Source organism: Fulmarus glacialis, unplaced genomic scaffold (genome assembly GCF_000690835.1).
Source record: "Fulmarus glacialis isolate BGI_N327 unplaced genomic scaffold, ASM69083v1 scaffold22734, whole genome shotgun sequence".
NCBI lineage: Eukaryota > Metazoa > Chordata > Aves > Procellariiformes > Procellariidae > Fulmarus > Fulmarus glacialis.
The window spans coordinates 47,603-65,385 of NW_009210237.1; the positions used below are offsets into that span (position 1 = coordinate 47,603).

Below are 17,783 nucleotides of genomic sequence, written 5' to 3' on the forward strand. Positions count from 1 at the left end.
GACTTTTAGGAAAGGTTCAGCTCCTGAAAGCAGCAGCTAAGGAAAGTTTCAGCTTTATTTTCAGATTGTGATGGAATTTCAGTATTGTTAACCCCAAGTACTTTAAAAAATAAAAGAAAAAAATTAAACACCCCTCCTCCTTAATGTTAAAGATCACAACGAATACCTTAAATGTCAGAGGGGTTTTATTTGCTTCCTGGTCTTGGCCTTTTGGGTGCAATCATATCCTGCTTTCCAGCTTCTCTTCACCAATTAATAGATGTAGCAGCTCTTTTTGTATTATTATTTTAAATTTTTTAATGGCAGCTGAAATATGTTGATTCTAGCAACAGTTAATATCAAGAGACTTGCCAACTCTTGTATTTTTATGGCAGTATTGTGTTTCTGTGGGGTAAGCCTTTATTGCATTGCTCAAAGCTGCTTAAATTTTGAAAGAGAAGGCTAGCGTTGGAAGTAACAAGGTGTGAAACCCCCAGAAAACCAAAATGGTGAGAGTAAAGGCAGGGTCTGTCGGAAGCAGGAAGGATTCTGAAGTATTATCCTAAGGGTTTTTTTCTTTGTTTCGTAACACATGTTTTGAAAAGTCCTACGGATTGAAACACTGTTGGATGCAAAGTACTTAAAATAATGTTGGCTGCTGGTAGCCCATTTCCACCAGGCCCCCATGTCTCAGGTGCCTGACAAACTAATGTCGTGTGAGCAGCAGTTATTGTTGACATTCCTTAAGGCCAAGATGTGGAACAGTGTATGGACGCTCAGAGCAAGCAGTGCTATTCATAAAAACATGACTTCGGGTGATTTTTAAGTTCTGATCTTTGCTGGCCAACTTACCTTTTTGATTGAGTTGCTTGTCTGAGTTTGAGTTTCTGGGTCAGTATAGGGGAGTACAGCCTTGCACACCTTCAAGTGTAATTGTTCCCAGCCTTGCTGGAGGCTGCCAGTGCCTTGATCTCAGGTCTCAGTTTTTCAGAACCATTTCCCTTGCCTCCTCTTCTTTCAGACTATATACTTTATAGAAAAGTGAGAGGTTTTAAGTGGTGAGAAAGGATGGTTTTTGATTCATAGGAATTTGTTTTATAATAAAATATCCAAGCTTCTAGGCAGATCCTTGAGATGTTTGCTTGCTAGCTCAGCTTTCACGGCTGGAATAAAATGGTGGAAGGACAGAAATGCATGGTATCTATAGGTACAATTATTCTGAAGGTCTTTGCTTTCTGCCTTCATCCCACAGTCTTAATTAGTTCATCTTTTCTGTATAGAAATAATTTTTCCTTTTGATTAAATTAATCAAAGCTTATAAAATTTGGCTATTACACTTTTTTGAATTCTACTTGAAACAGAGGCTTTTACAGTACTGTAAATTTGAATTTTCTCGGGCTTTTTATCATCAAATGAACTTGATAAGTTGGGTACCTGGTTAGATAGCATATTTTTAACTGCGATAGCAGAAAATCAAATCTGAGCTTTTCCTCCCAGTATTACATTCTTAATGTCTGTTATCATCATGGCACGTCAACCTGGTCCTGCCTGTGGTGTTGATTGTTCACTGAGGACTGCTGCCAGGTTTATATTCCCTGCCGGGTAGCTCATGCCTATACTGAGCCTTATCACAAGCAAAGAATCTCAGTCATAATCTGAATGGCTTGGGCAGGGATGGTATCGAGGCCACAAATTCAGCTCTTACTACAACGTACTGAGCACTGAGCTCCCTGTGAAGCCAGACTTCTGGTGATCATTGTGGACAGAAAGCACTCAAGTCGGAGGGATTACTATGTGCACATGCTGCCGTGCTGCATAGACTCTCAACATTGGAAGATGTTGAGATTGGAAGATGTCTCTGTGTCAGTTGTTTGACACTGAAACTTTATCTTTTTGCGTAAAGGCTTTGTGATAAGGTGTTGGCTTTCTTTGGATGCTCAGTGTCTCTTCACACAGGGATACGTGCCTGATCTGGAAAACTGGAGCTAGATGTCTAGATTTGAGCACTACTGGCGTGTGAGGAATGTGCAAGATATTTAATTGTAAGCTTGATTTGGTCTGTTTCTACTGCAACCTATTATTAAAATAAAAACCTAAACAAATCATGGCAAGATGGAATTCATTAGTTCACAAAATCTAGTTGGAAATGTTGACAAATATATTTGCGGTTTCCCAGTATGATTGCTCCATTTCTCTATTTGCAGGGCTTCTATATTGCAGCCTCACCTAATCCAAAGCACAGCATGACTTCTTCCTAGGACTAGTCCATTCTATCATATCTCTTCCTCCTCTTAAATCCCTTCAATCAGCTTTCAGTAAAATAGAAAATAGGTTTTATTACTTATTAGAAGTTTTATAATGGAGGCCTGGCTTATCTTCCCTACCTTCTGTCTCTGACAAACTTGGATCAACAACTGCCAGATATTTGTCCAAAAATATAGATTGAGGCATTGTGGACTTTGTGCTTTCAATAACTTTGCTCTACAGCCTTAATAATCCTAGGAGAAGCTTCAAAAAACCGAAACCACCCAAACAAGAAGTGGAAACAATCTGAACACCACAAGTTTTAAAATTATAGATCACTATGGCAACTCAAAAATACTAAACGTGTGTGACTTGTGTTGTTTTTCATTTTTTATTAGCTAGATAAATCTAAGGGGATAATTTTGCTTTATTTCAGCTGCAGAATTTGACAATATTAATCTACAGTGTGACATTTCTGCAGTTGTGTTGTGGATTTTTCAGATCATTGCACAGTGTGAAGCGGGTATATGGAAGTCATTTGAAATGCCCAAAATGAAATAACTTAAGGATCAGGGACTATATATGTGCTAATAGGATCCTGGGCCAGGGTCATCACCCCAGAACCCTGCTACAAATACGACATCACTGTGTCACAGCCCATCTAGGCCAACCTCCGCTCTTTCACTAGTGATTTCTCTGCATCTTTCACTGAGCAATTGAATTGTTGACAACTTCAGGTTCATTACGGTTTCCATCTACATCCATGTACCTACTGTGAGAGTCCCCTGAATGCCAGCCCGTGCATGTTTTCACTTTCCTGATAACTTTCCCTTTCATGTCACAGATGAAGCCACAGAAGTTGCAATCTTTCCAAACCGCTGTCTGCAACATAGACTCAAGAGTTTCCTGTCTGATGCTACCTGCACTGTTCTCTTCAGCCAAAAATGAAATAACGTGTGTGTCATGTTAAAGCTAGTTGGCCTGCAATGTCTAGAACTTCTTTACAGTGGTTCAGTTCCCTCACACTTCTTGTAGTGCCTATTTTTCCATTTGGTATAAACAATTCATTGGTCAGGTGTGGTACTTTTTAGCTGCATCTTATTTTCTGTGAACTTCAACATGTTATGGGTTATAAAGTGAGCATTAGGAATGGAATAGCATAGGTCTGCCCCCTCTCCAGATTGGGGGCGGCGGGGGGGAATCCCTTAATGTGCAAGAAGGTCAAACATGCGCTATGTGAACTTGTAAACACATTTATTGAGTTCTTGACAGTAACCAAACACAGTGAATGACCATTATAAACAAGAAAAAAGGCATTCGCTTTTACTTGGGCAGCTCCTGCTTTATCTGTAAAGAAAAGATATCCCTTTCCACCACCAATTTACAGGATTGAATTTGTTTGTCCCAATAACAGCTTCAGCAGGGAAAATGGCAATTTTAAACTGAGATATGTTTCAACTGCTTTCTGCTTCTGAGCCCAGCTCTTATTAATGACGGACCATAAAATGGAGTTTAAGTTATACTAGCTTTAAGTGCATTTCCAATTGCTATTAACTCACTTAAATTGGCTGCAAACAAATAAATGAAGTAAAAAAAAATGGGGGGGAAGAGAAAAACACAAATAATGCAGCCACAAGTAGCAGAGGCATATTATTTCAGAAAGAAAAAATAAATCAAAGCAAGTTTACCAAATTAATTTGTTAAACACATTTATTGAGTTGTTAATAGTAACCAACACAACGTATGACCTGTTGTAAAACAAGAAACAGAAAATGGATCAATTTTGATTTTGGCAAATCCTACTACAGATATGTGACAAAGAGGGAAATATTTCAATTTCCTTTATATTCTGCAGTGATATATTTACAATACTTATCTCTCAAAGTCTGTCCCTTTTGTAATTAAATGAACAAAAAGATCATAACCTAGAAATAAGTTTCCTCTACAGTCGTCTTGTTCTGTCTTGTCAGTATCCATTAATGATAGTGAAATAATGAGAGCTTTCCAAGGATTACTTGGCACACAGAACACAACTCCACTTTGATGCTGTACCGAGCCACCTTTTTTCTTTCTTTTTTTTTTTTTTTTTTTTAAATTTTTATTTCAGGGAGGGGGTAAAAGAGGAAGAATTTCATATGTACAAAGGCTGAAAAGTCTTTCTTTGTGAAGCTAAATTAGTTCAGGAAAACTGTATCAAAATTGTAATCACATTTACTGTAATGCTGTCTTTTTACTTTTTTTTTTTAATTACCACCGATCATATGAATTAATTTTTAGTTGAGTTTCCAACATGGCAGCTCTTTTCCTACAGCACGTTCGCACATGCTGTCGCGAACCCAAAGACAGTGTGAGGTTGGATGCATTCTACATTATGTCAATTCACAGTAGTAGCATTCCACTGAGGTTATGGGTTCTGCCTGCTCTGTCTTTCTTACTTGAGGAGCCATTCATTTACTGAAAGGAAAGAGAAACAAAACAAAACCAGTTATGCTTTAATAAACTCCAAATATGAAACTGGCTGGATTTAACACTGTATTAGGCACTCAAACAAAATGTCTTGAAAAAGCCAGGAGGTTCAGTTTCCTCCTCTTTCTGGAAAATAATTAAGTCTGAATGACTGTTTCTTTGAGGTATTGCAACTCACTCACCAGCCTTGTTGCTGAAAATGTGCTTTCTCTTCCACCCTTCAGTAGTACTCCTTCATAACCATAATATTATTGGTAAGAAGGCACTTTTACACCATTATTGCAAGTAATATAACTGTGTGTGCCTAGGCTAAAAGATGCATAAGATACATTACAGCTTAGTTGTGAGCCCCCAGCTGTGGCAGTGTAAGACTCTACCAGCAGGAGACCAGCTTGGTTCATTTGTTTAATATCCATTGTGTAATACAAAACTTTCCAATTTGGGTGTTTGTTATGGTAGGGCACCTCCAAAGTGAAATTTATTCTTTTGTTTGAGATCAGCTATCATCAAGACTAGCTCATTCCCCCTTTTTCTTTCCAAGGTGGGTAAAACAGAGAAAAATGCACTTTGTAAGGTGAGAAGACTTTAAAATGAGGCTAGAAAACTGAAGGCCTGTCCTATCTGCTTTTAAAAATTAGATGTCCCAGATGTTTTTTGTCATGCTTTTCCTGCATGTTCCTGAGCGAGTTTCCTCATCTATTTCAAATATGTAATGTTTGACTCATACCGTTAGCCCCCAGATCTGGAGTTTCATCTGTTTTTATTTGTATGCTTTGTTATGCGCCTGGGTTTCTCAAAGAAAAGAGCTCAGTGTAAGCATAGAAAGGATTATTCTGGAGGTAGAACGTACCTCTATACTGTAGTTTCTGTGCTCTATTGTTTGGACAATCTTTTCCCTGTAAACTAAAGTTGATATTAGTTCGGATACATCGATTGTTGAGAGGCTGGACTGGTCTGAAATTGTCGCTCATGCTCAGAAATATCTGTGATGGCTGATTCTGGCTTAGCAGTCGTAAAGAATGCATCTATACAAAATACAAAACAAGGATTTTTAGTACTGGTCTTTCCTGTAAGTAAACAACATACAACACTATTAAATAGACTTCTTAATAAATGAAAGTTAAACAGAATTTCAGTGATTTGAAGTCAGAGGTGGGTTGAAAGAGTTAACTAACAGTGTGGTCCTCTGTTTCTGAGCCCCATTTTAAACGAAAGTAACTAGTTTTGTGTGGAGTAAATGAAAATAGTATGAGGTGTCCTTGGCTGACCAGGAAACAAATGGAATTCAGAGTACTGGATGGCAGCAGCTGGTGCAGAGAAAATGAACTTGATGAATGACAAGAGCTAATTTCCTAAGTTTTGTAGCTATCAGTGGAGCTTCCAGTTGAGAAGACACAGTTTTGGATGACGGTACTCAAGAACCAGGTATGGCCAGTCAGGATGGACAAAGTCGCGGTGCTGAAGTCATGAAATTAATGATGTTAAAAAGTGAAATCCTCTCTCCATTGACAGGTCTGTCTTGATACTGCCTGTACTGTGTCTCTAGTGTTCTTCTGGTAGACTCTGGCCTGCTTTTGAGATGGTTTTACAGATCAGTAGAGAGGGAATTACTGAATCATCCAGGATTTTCAGTGTGCCCAGCAGTGGTTGGATGCAAACTACAAGCAGACAGCAATGGTTCTTATGATGACTATGCAACTGTACTAAAAGCATGTTAATTGGTTCAAGTCAACCAAAACTTTTTCAAACTTTGTATAGGAAACTAGGGAGAGGAAAAAAACCCCTGCAATTTGTAAATCGGAAACCCTCAAAATATTTTGGTTTAAAAATATAAAAGGAAAATGTTTGCCATGTCAGTGTACAAATTAAGATGTTTGGTTGTGGCATTTAATGCTTAAATGGGGAAAGTCAGTAGCTGGGTTTTACGTACTGAAGATCTTCAACAGCTTCCCGGGAAAACTTGTGCATTACTTTTTCAGTCTGAGTACACAACGTAATTAGTAAGTATTCCATGAAATCAATTTGCAGCACTAATAGTGGAGGATGTGACTAACCAGTAAAGCATGACAAGAAGTAAGTATCGTTAGATTATAACCCATAGGTACTAGCATAGACTTCAGAAATATTCTAATCCCTGTTTTGTACATTAATGTTATAACTAAATATGTTGCTTATAGGAAAATGTTCAGGTCTCCTGCTTGAAAAGTTCAGAATGTACAGCCTGCCTGTACAGCTGTCATTCTCCCAAATTACCCATTTAGAAAAGAAACAAAGTGCTTTCTCTGCATCTAGACAAAATTGGACAGAAGGAATATCACAAAGATAAAACATCTCTCAGGCTTTTTAAAGTCATCTTATTTACAATGTTAATATGATTTTTGAATCCCAAAGTAATATTTAGGGTTGTTTTATCATTCCTCATTTCATTTCTCAGGCCAGATTGCTCTGCTGCATGCTTGGGACAGGCAGATGGTGGTTCAAGTATTCCTTTGGGATTGTAATATGCAAGAGAATAGGTTTTAGTTCAGCTCACAGCTCCGTAGACAACTCACTGATGGAAGCTCTGGAGAAGACTGTAATTGGTGTTAAATTTGTTGTTTTCTGATGTTAGGCCTTGGATTGTAAGTGAGTTATACATAGTCTTTATGGCTTTTCCACTGGTGTGTTTCCTCAACAGCACAATTTTGCCTATGAAATCAATTGTGTTTTCTTTTGCATAATTTATCCTGCTTCTTTGTAATAGGGGCTTCAATTTTTCAATCTGATTTTTCTGAAGATATTTGCAATGTCTATCCTATCATCTTATTCTATACTAGAAAGCACTAGCTAATTTTTTTCAAGAAGGCCCCATATGTTGGATCTCTGTCACATTAATGTGCTATTGATGTGTATTTAAATGGCCACAAGTGTCACTCACCATTTGTCTGTTTCTTTCTGACCTAAGAATGGCCTCTGTTATACTTAATAACCTCAGTTATTTTTGTACAACACTGCTATATTTTTTTAGAATCCCCATATATCGATTCACAGAATCATAGAATAATTTAGTTTGGAAGAGACAGCTGGAAATGATTTGGTTCAAACCCTCACCTGCGTGTAGGGCCCACCTCAAAGTACATATATGTGTGCATAGATACTTAGGGAGCTCTAAATGGTTAATATTTTTATTTTGGCAAAAAGCTCCTCAACTCTTTTGTAAACTGTATAAATTGCAGACAGAGATCCCTACAGCAAAATCTGACTTTTTATGTAAAGCTACAAATATGTATGTTTAAAATTTTCTTTTGTACCTATACTAGATCGAGTAGTTTTAAAATTATTTTTACCTGCATCCTTGTTATGTAGACAGGCTTGTTCATTATTATCCAGCTTGCTGTTTCATAGCAGGGTGGAATTGTCATTGACCCATCATATGTAATGAAACTAGACGTCTCTGGATAAAGTTCCTCAATATTAAGCCCCTGTAGTAAGTATGCATCATCTGGAGAATAAAGAAGAAAAACAATTGAGATAAAACAATAGCTTCACAAAAAAATATCCCACCCTTTTTATGTACAATCCTTATTCCAGAAAATCATCATTTAGTTTTACTGAAATATGAAGTGTAGTGAACATACATTTCTGAATGCTCCAGCAGTTTGGACAAGAACAAGTAACATGAATTCACTAATCCTGCTTGGGTTGAGTTCTACTCTTAGATGCCCATGCACACCTTCTGTGAGTTTAGCACAAGCATTCACAGTGAAACTCTAAATCACATTTAAGAACTGGAGTTAAAAGCTTCTTGAAGTTGCAGTTATTGATTTAGATGCAGCAGTCTCTGGAGAATGTCGACTTACTGTATTTTTGAGTGATTAACAATTTTTGCTCAACAAAGCCTTGGGAAGGCCAAGAGTGTTAAAACTTAATTGCCCTTCTACCACAGGAGGAAGTTAAGGTTAATGCATGATAATAAAGCTGCTCAATGAAGCCTGCTGGCCTTTCATGTGCACAGTGGGGGAGGATGCATGCAAGCTCACTCAGAATGCTAAAATCAGGGTGAAAAAGTACGCTAGAAAGCAGCTTACTAGGGTCCCTGCTTTTATCGTAAGTCTCCCTGGGAATTAATGAGGTATCCCTCTGCAACAGAATTCACTCTGTGGACATGTACCAAAATATAACGAGATATGGTTATATCTTTCAAAATTCATCAGAGTTCCTCAGCCTTTTCTATACTATGTGCACCGTTGTGTAATGCTGGCCCTACAATATTTTTGGCAGTGCTGTCAAAACTGGAGCTCAGATTTTTCTGCCAAATCTTAGGCTGTAGGAGTTCCTTAATAGGAAATACTCGGGGATATACACACTTTACTACTTATACGCTACTGCTATTGTGTATCTCGGAGAAAGCTGGGCTGGTTACGAGCTGTAATGTTGTGAAATCTCTTTGCATGCTTTCACTTGCATGTAATGTGTTCAATACGGTTCATTTGCAGAGTGAGTGCTAAAATGCGGGCAAGGAAAGCTGCATATTTAGGCTTGTTTCCCCTTTCAATACACAAGATGAACTGGCATTGATTTTGATGGAAGGAAGGAAGATAGTACAAATAAAATAGAAGATACTGCTCAGACTAAAGAAAAATGTTGAAAGTGCATCCTTTAAGTCAATGTCAATAATTTAGGCATTTCTGTTGGATTCTGTTTTGAATGTACCATTCACTGTAAGTTTAAACAGGTTTTGGTTTTGTGTTGTTTTTTTTAAAGCTGATAAACAGTTCCTTGGCTATTGGGAAAAGACTGTAAATGGAACCAAGGAAAGAAAATGAAGGATCAAGGAAGCACATAAGAACTAAAAAAAAAGAGTAATTTAACTTGAATTTAACATATTATAGCTGAAGGACAAAACTTAGATGAGCAAAATGCTTGTCTTGTACTATCTAATGAAAAAAAACCCCAAAAAGGACTGCAGACTACTGTCTTGGGCAACAGAAAATCAAAGAACACAGGCAAAGCAAATGTGACCTTTTTTTTATTTTGACGTAGCGCAGTCAACATGCTTCTGGGGTAGCAATTTAGTGGCTACAGCATCAGTTAAAGTGTCAAGGTGAAAGTGTAACATTTATACCACATTCACCAGTGCCTTACAGTTATTTCATATTTTAAATGGTTGTTATTTTACGAAATATAATCTTGGCATGTCCTTTCAAGTTTGTCAGAAATACAGCCTTCTGCCATGTTCTTGCACTTCGAGCCAGGGTAATTGCCATGCCATATAGCTGGATCCTCGAGTAGCGTGGAAAGTACTATTAGTGTCTTGTAGGTGGCTGACTGTCACCTTTTTTTAACCTGCTCAGCCTTCACTGGCCCATGGCCTGGGATACAGAGTCTTTCTAAACCCCAAATTTTCCAGACAAAAGTGCGAAACCATTGCTATAGTATTAGAGTCAAAATGCTGTTAAATTTTAACAGCTAGAGGTGACTGAATACACCTGTGTCCTATTCATTAAAAACATTATTTGCAGTGCAGCGGTAATTTTGCTAGAATTACATGAGAAGAGAATGAATGCATTTTTTCAAGCCAGTGCCTGTTTTCAATGAGTCATCACACATTTTTCCCTTTCCCACATGAACATCCTGTTCATTATTTATGAACCATGGAGAGTGGTGTGTTAGCTCCAAATGGCACGGAGTCAGTCAGAATAGATAGTTTCAAACTCTAAGGACCAAATCTGCTTTGTCACATCCACATTGATTTCGGTTGGGCTAAAATGATTTAAACAAGGTAGAATTTGCCCTGAAATGTTTACTAGGAGATGGAAAGCTAACTAAAGATTAATACAGATGGGGGATATTGATGATATATCTATATATTTTGTGTGTGCCATGTTCTAGTTGATGAATTTGTATTCAGAACAGTGCACAGGTTATTAACAAATAATTAAAAAAATAATTAACAATATTAACAAATAATGCTTATCAAATGGAAGATAAACAGATTTACTGCTGGCATTAGTGCAGGTAATCATGGGGGGTTTGGAGTTGCCTCACATTGCTTTAATAGAGAATGTAATTCATTATTTTTATATGGGTTTCTAACTTTTGTCTGTAGATTTACAGTGTTTAGTCATTCTCAGAATATAATAATGCTCTGGGGGTGGAATATGGCATGTAACAGTGTGCGAGCAGTATGGGGCACGGTCCTCCTACTCATTCAGGCAAGCCCGACGTATGCCAGTGCTCTCAAGATCGGGAGAGATGCTCTCCTTAGCCTTACCGAGCTTCAGATCAACTGCTTAGGTTACCTTGTTTGCATACTGAGGACCTACAAAATGTCTGGCTACCTCCCCCACCAGCACCCAGCAGTGAACTGGCTCCAAACCTGGTTCATTGCCTCTGTCTTCACTTGGAATATGGTTAAGGAGAGACAGCGCATTATGCTAAGTGTCAAAATCCATCAGTTGTGATTAATGGGAAACTGGAGGAAAATATCCCTTCAGGAAAAGGGGAAGGTAGCGGTGAATAAAATAATGAAATAAAGAGTTTGGCCGAGTAAAAGCAGTATTTATTCATGCCTGTATATGGGTTATATTCCCATGGGAAGTCAGATGGCTCCATGAGAACGGCCTGAGAAGAGACTACAGAATAAGCATTTGGTTATCGAAGTTTTTCCCTTGAACAGCTCTGCTGTTTCCCTTTCCCCGCATCTTGATAAAGGTTTCTGATTCTGGAACTGAAACAGAATTGGTGGGTTTGCACTAATACTAGACTGCAACAATTTAATGTCTTGTCTTGTATTTATTGCAAGTACATAGTTCAAAATGGTCAAAGTCACCATGTGTGACCTCTTGTCAGTAATAAACTTCCTTTAATAAACCCATCCAGCCTTTACTAGATTGTCAGCATCATTCCTATCTACAGCCCACATTCTGTTTATCTTGATCTGCTGTGCCTTAGGGTGATTTCTGAACTCATGAAGTCTTCTCTATACAAATTATATTTCGTATTTATTTATATAAAGGCCTTAACTGACAATTTTCTTAGCAAATGATGGAAATCCTCTTCTTTCATCCTTAGCTTTGTAATAGGCATGCGGGGTCTGCTTTCACAGCGAATTCTATGTATGTTCTCTTTAAAATAATAGTATTTATAGGAAATATATTGTTTACTAAATGACGGAAGGTCCATTTTACTTTGAAGTTCATATCACGATAATCCACAAAGGGAAAGTACAGCTCTAACTAGATTAGTTTTACAGGGTAAGGAATGTAGAGATCCTCAGCTTTTTAATCCTGAAACAGAGTTTCTCCATTTACCAGCCTTCACAAGTCACTTAGACCCAGGCTGGCAGAGACTCATTTTGAATGCCTGAGGTTAGTCCCTCGGGGCCTGGATTGAGACTGCTGAGCTTTTACTGCTTGTGACAGGAGCTGCAAGAGCTCCGTCCTTCAGAGAATGCACTGAAACATGAACCTGAATGAATTAATAGTCTCTTATTTCCAGAAATCTGAATCTTGAGCTTTTTCAGGATAATCTCTTAAAATCGGAATACTTTATTCCCTTGTTCAGTATCTATAAAATAGCTAAAGACTGAATTTGAGGAAATTCAGAATTTTACAGCTCTTCTGTCTAGCTGAACATGTGGCAGTATTTTGGTGGAGAATGACAAGCCCAAATTTTCATATGGAACTTTGGCAATCTAAAATGTTACTTCTTTCCAATGTTAAGCAAACACTGGGTGAAAGCTAATGTAGCATAACTGTTCTGAAAGAAAGCTAACTTATCCCCTCAAAGGTCATACTTAAAGAGGAATATTAAAGCAGTTTTTCTTTAGAGATATTCATATAGCTTCTGACTAAAGCCTGTTTGAAAGAACACTTGTTTCAACTAGGTCACAGTAGATTCTTTGGGCTGTGATAACAGAATAAAATAAGCATTTAAAATCTGCTTAAAAATTCCTTGGGGTCCACTTTACTTCACTGTAGGCTTTAATATGTAAGAGTAGAAATTCCCCTTTGAATGCATTTTGTCCATGGAAATTTAATGCAGCAGCATAGGTAGCTCTTAATTTTGTGGATGTTCTTTAAAAAAAGTACTTTAGTTATGTCACTAACTGTCCTGACTCTGAACCTGTGCTCCACTTATCATTCGCTCCACGCTGCAATTGAGCACACTGGGACTGGTCATTTTGTCAGCAGCCTGCTAAGTATTGACTTCAGGAGTGGACCCCTAAAGCACAAGCTAAAAAACTCCAGCTGCTAAAGGCAGAATAGAAATCCTCGCAATGCAAGAGGTAAAATTAGTTTTCAGCAATGATGCTATAATCCATCATGCAAGACAACTGCAAAATTACTTTCAATAACACTTTCACGTTCCCAATTCACACTAAAAAATTCCCAGTCAATACTTGTTACCACAGTAAGTAACCCAATGCCCTGCAGAATTCCATATGCATTGTATCTACCAAGGATTTCATTTGAACAGATAAACTTGTTAGTGATAACAGTGGTTAGAAATTAAAACAGTTCTGGTAATCATTGATTTTGCAGCCTATGTCATGTGTTCATCTTCATGCGAAATTTCATTTAGTAAACCCAAATTAGGTGCGACTGGAATTGCATTTTCCTTCTAAAGAGGCAAAACAACAAATGAAAGGTTGTAGGATGCTGTCAATTCCAGAGAAGAGGAGTGCCCACTTTTAAGTGCAGCGTACAAATAAAGTATTTTGTATTGGGAATGTATGCCTGCCTGCTGGTGTGGGCGATGGTTGCACGCTCACTCAAGCACAAGGGAAAGATGCTGCCAGTGCCTTCCCGCCCTGCTGTATATCCCTAATCATGGCCTCTCCTCTGCTCTGAGCCACCACGAGTTGTCCAGTCTTTGCTCTGCTGGCCAGCCGTTGTAGCATGTGGGGCCAAGGAGTACAAAAAAGGCTGTGACGCTCATGTAAATGCATGAGATAACAGCTGCTGTGATGGGAAAAATGGGGCAGGAGTCTCCTCTTATTCAGTGTGTGAGACCTGACAGGTCTGCATGTGTGTACGTGGGGAAAAGCAGCTTTCTCAGTGGTACAGAGATCTTCTGGCTGGTCCCCAGACAGAAGCCAGGAATATGTAATTTGGGAGTGAAAGAGCCTGAAAAAGCACATACAGCCTTTATGATCATTTCCCATTTCCAGGATGGTGCAGCAGCACTGGTAGGCAGGAAGCTCTTATAGAACAGTATTGCTGTGTTTTTGCAAGGAATCAAGACAGGCAGTTTAAAAACTGGGCTAATCTCCTGCTTCTTCCATGCAGAGAAGATGATGCTTCATACTGATAGAACAATCTGGAAAAAATGTTTTGAGGGGAACCCTCTGTCGCCTTCCTTTCTATAGGTGCATGGAGAATAGAGTTTTATCATAATAGAGGCCTCTTACTCGCACCGAAGATGTAACAAGATTTGTTAACTGAAAGGTAAAATTAGAGAAACATCATTGGGAAGAAAGGTGTGTGTTATAGGAGAGGACAAGGAGCTATGTCCTTCAGAATGGGGTTGAACTGGCTCCGTTGTTCAAATCCTGTATTGTATAGCAAGACTCGAAATCTTTCTAGTGCTCTCTTGTTCAGGAGCTAGTGAGTAAAATTCTGTGCTTTCACTTTACGTTGGTGTCAGATCTACACTTTTTCTGTTTATAATGCTGGCTTTGCAGGGAACAAGAAAAGATGGAGTCCATGGAAAGAAATCAGACTGTGTACTTTAGGGACATGTATAGAAATCTCTTCAAACGTTTCCATCATAAATCCGAAGTTCAGTGACTTTTGTTGAAGTTAAATGGACATGTGAGATCTCTGGAGTTTCAGATGCAAAGTTTTGCAAGTAACGCTATGTTGTTGTAGAGTATATAGTATAATACATTTAATTTACAGAGAGGTAAACGGAGGCAAACACTAGTAGAATTGTGAACCAAATCCTGGAGTCTTGACAACCAGTCTCATTCCAGTTATCATGAACAGCTCTCTCCCAGCTTTCATAAACAAGAGCAAAATTAATGAAGTTTATGAAAATTTTAAGTCATTGTTTACAGAATAACAAACGAAGGCTGAGTTTTACAATACTTTCCTTATTTTTTCAGTTTGCTGTGTACTTTCTGAAAGTTAAATTCTGGTATCGTTTAACTTATTTTATTAACTTAATGGCTGCTTGGAATTCAAGTGAATATTTGACAAAGGGAGTAAGGCTTTCAGGAGAAGAGTTTTAATTTGTTCCATTCAGATATATGTATTTTTCATGACTTTCTCTAAACTAGCCTAATTTTCACTGACATTTAAGCTCCAGTTTTCCTCAAGCTCAATATACTAATATGGAATTATTGAGCATTATCAGTTAAAGGCTTTCCAAATGTGAATACAACAAATATACATGCTATGTTAATGACCTCTTTATAGATCCATTAAATGCAGCAATAGTTGAATAGAAATGTCATAACTTTTCTGTACAAAAAGAAAGCATTAATGAATACTAAATCCACAGTTAACAATGCAGCATCTTGACATAACTTGATTTGATATAAGCAAGGCTGCTCCGCATGTTACTTTTATTGCCAACAGTAGGCAGTTTCTCCTGAGTATTCTGTATGAATACAGTATATGTATTTGTTAAGTATAATTTCATTAATTTACTGCCTGTTCAAATATAAAGTAGACTTTGAAGTTCAAAATTCATTTGATGAACTGATGACCTTACTAGATTTTTCAGGTTCCCAAGTTTATCACGCAGTGTTGCTGGCAACGCAAACTTTGTCATTTTTGCCCATAATGAAGTGCCTCTTGTTTCAGTGGATTGCTAAATACGTTATTTGATACTAAAAGCATACAGCTGTTAGCAATAGTAAATTAAAAGAAACTTACTTTTATACGTTATTCTCGTTATGGTGTCTCTGTTAAGCATACGATTTAGAAATGGATTTGATGATTCAGATACCTACAGAAGAGAAAATGTACAATATCAGAATTTTCTCACAAAACATTTCCTTTCTGGAAACGTAGCTGTTCTGTGTGTGCACGCGCGCACACACACTTATTCTTTCTCTCCTGCCACTCCTCCAAATTGTTTCTGCTTTTTTGCACTGTTGTGGAAGGAGGAAATAAGATATTTTTCTAACAAAACTTGTTAGAAAGTTGGTCTCTAAAAATAAATCCAAAAAACCAGGAATGGGAGAACAGGATGAATAGAAATTAATGCCTGAATACAAGTGTGAGTACAGGTTTCTTCTCCAACAGCGTTGATGGGATTTGCAGGTGGTTAATATAATTAGGCAGGATTTTCATATAGTATTCTATTATTTTTCTATTTATTGAGAAATATACTTTCCTTGCAGCAGACTTTTTAGATTGCAAATAAAATCTGTCTTTCCTTTGTTTTACATACAGGTATGAAATGACTAAATTTCACCCACATGCACGCACAAATATGTATACATACATGTAAAACGTTCAGTCTACATTAACATAAGCATACCTGATAGAGGGCTTAGAGGCATTGTTGTTGTGTTGGGGTTTTTTTGGGGTGGTGGTGGGGTGGTGTGTGCGTATGTGTGGGGTGTATGTACTTTATCAACAATATCATTGTTGATTATCAGTTATAATTTAAGGAGAGATTTTATTGCACTGCAAATGGCAAAATTATTATTGGTTATCAACAAAATCAGTGTCGCGTATTTTTACGGAGACATTTTAGTAGCTCTGTAGCTAGCCTTCTGATACCCTACTTATCTTTCAATTATTCTGTGATGTTTTTTTTTTATCAGGCACTGGATTCTGCTGTTATACATCTAGCATTTATCCAGAATGAAATAAATTTATTTTGAAAATGGAAAACTTCACAAAAAGTTTAGTTAAGATTTAGGAAAAGAAATGGGCTATTGGGCAAACTGTAATCCAGCTCTGTTTGACAGGTAGCCCTCAGGAAAATTCAGTTCAGGTTCCATTTTGTGGAAATTCAGATAGTTACTTCTCCATTTAGAAGTTTTTCTAACTAGTTTGGACATTTAAAATAGAACACATCTTTTCATGCCAGTGAGAGAGACCTAGAGAAAAATATGGTGAGGCAGATACTAAATTTTGTTGCTCATTACAAGAGGTGCGCAACCCAGCAAGTACATGAGCGATGCATTATTTAGACAAAACTGGCATGCTGGGCATTTTGAAGGCTTGCTTCAATTTTATCCTTTTGCGCGAATTCAAGTCAGGTTGTTGGGTTGTAATGCAATACATTTTGGATGAAAAAAGGTAACCTAAATATCTTTCTTAAATATTAGACCTGTATAAAAAGGCAATTTTCATATCTAATTATTCAATATGCTCTGTGAAATGCATATTTTAATTCTGAAGTTAATGCTTTGTCAGGAACTTTACCTTATGAAAAGCAATTAGAGAGTACTAAAGGGAATTAATAGATATCCAATACGTAAGGTCTGATGATGAAAGCTGTTTATTTCAGCATGAAGCACTTTTTCAGAAATATATGCTTTTTTAGACTGATGAAACAGAGATACGTAATGGCAGAATATGAACAACATTTTGGGGGGAAATGCATTCTTCATATAAAATGACAGAAAAGGTTTTTCCAATGTTATTAGGGAGGTTTGAGTAAACTATTGAGTTCAATGCTAGATCACTGTAATTTATAGACCTAACTATGCATCTTGAACACAACAGGATGGAGACTAAAATATGACAAATTATTCACATGTCTTTCTAGCTCTGTGAAATGGAAGATACTAAGAGTTATACTTTTAATGTTCTTGAGTTTTGACAGTTTAAGACATTTTAAATAACATTGTGAGAAAAACTTATTTTGCTGAGTTGGAAACATCAGCATATCTCCAAAGGGCAAACATGCCCTCTTTCCCAGGGCCTCAACCTACTAGGAGAGATTTACTTTTAATTGAATGAATAAAATTTCATGAAAAAATACCAAATCTGCAAAATTAGTAACTTTTGTCATAGCCATTAAAGTGTTGAGTGATGTTTATGATACAGGGATTTTTTTTTCCCCCTCCCCTATCTCCTTTCCTTTTCCTCACCTTACATTGTAAATGCTTTGGAGTAGAGATTGTGTGTTCAGTTCCCAAGATG

The 17,783-nt window shown here is 37.4% G+C and overlaps 1 protein-coding gene across 1 annotated transcript in view; it reads right to left on the reverse strand.

Annotated features, from left to right (window-relative positions):
* Nucleotides 1-4,383: 4,383 nt before the first annotated feature.
* Nucleotides 4,384-17,783, reverse strand: part of CA10 (carbonic anhydrase X) — a gene marked incomplete at its 5' end in the record, with an annotated part of 46,114 nt that continues 32,714 nt past the window's right edge. Inside the window, 4 exons of the mRNA XM_009577119.1 lie at nt 4,384-4,677; nt 5,540-5,714; nt 8,016-8,170; nt 15,555-15,627. Coding sequence (XP_009575414.1) covers nt 4,655-4,677; nt 5,540-5,714; nt 8,016-8,170; nt 15,555-15,627 — 426 coding nt within the window. The remainder of the gene's footprint in view (nt 4,678-5,539; nt 5,715-8,015; nt 8,171-15,554; nt 15,628-17,783) is intronic.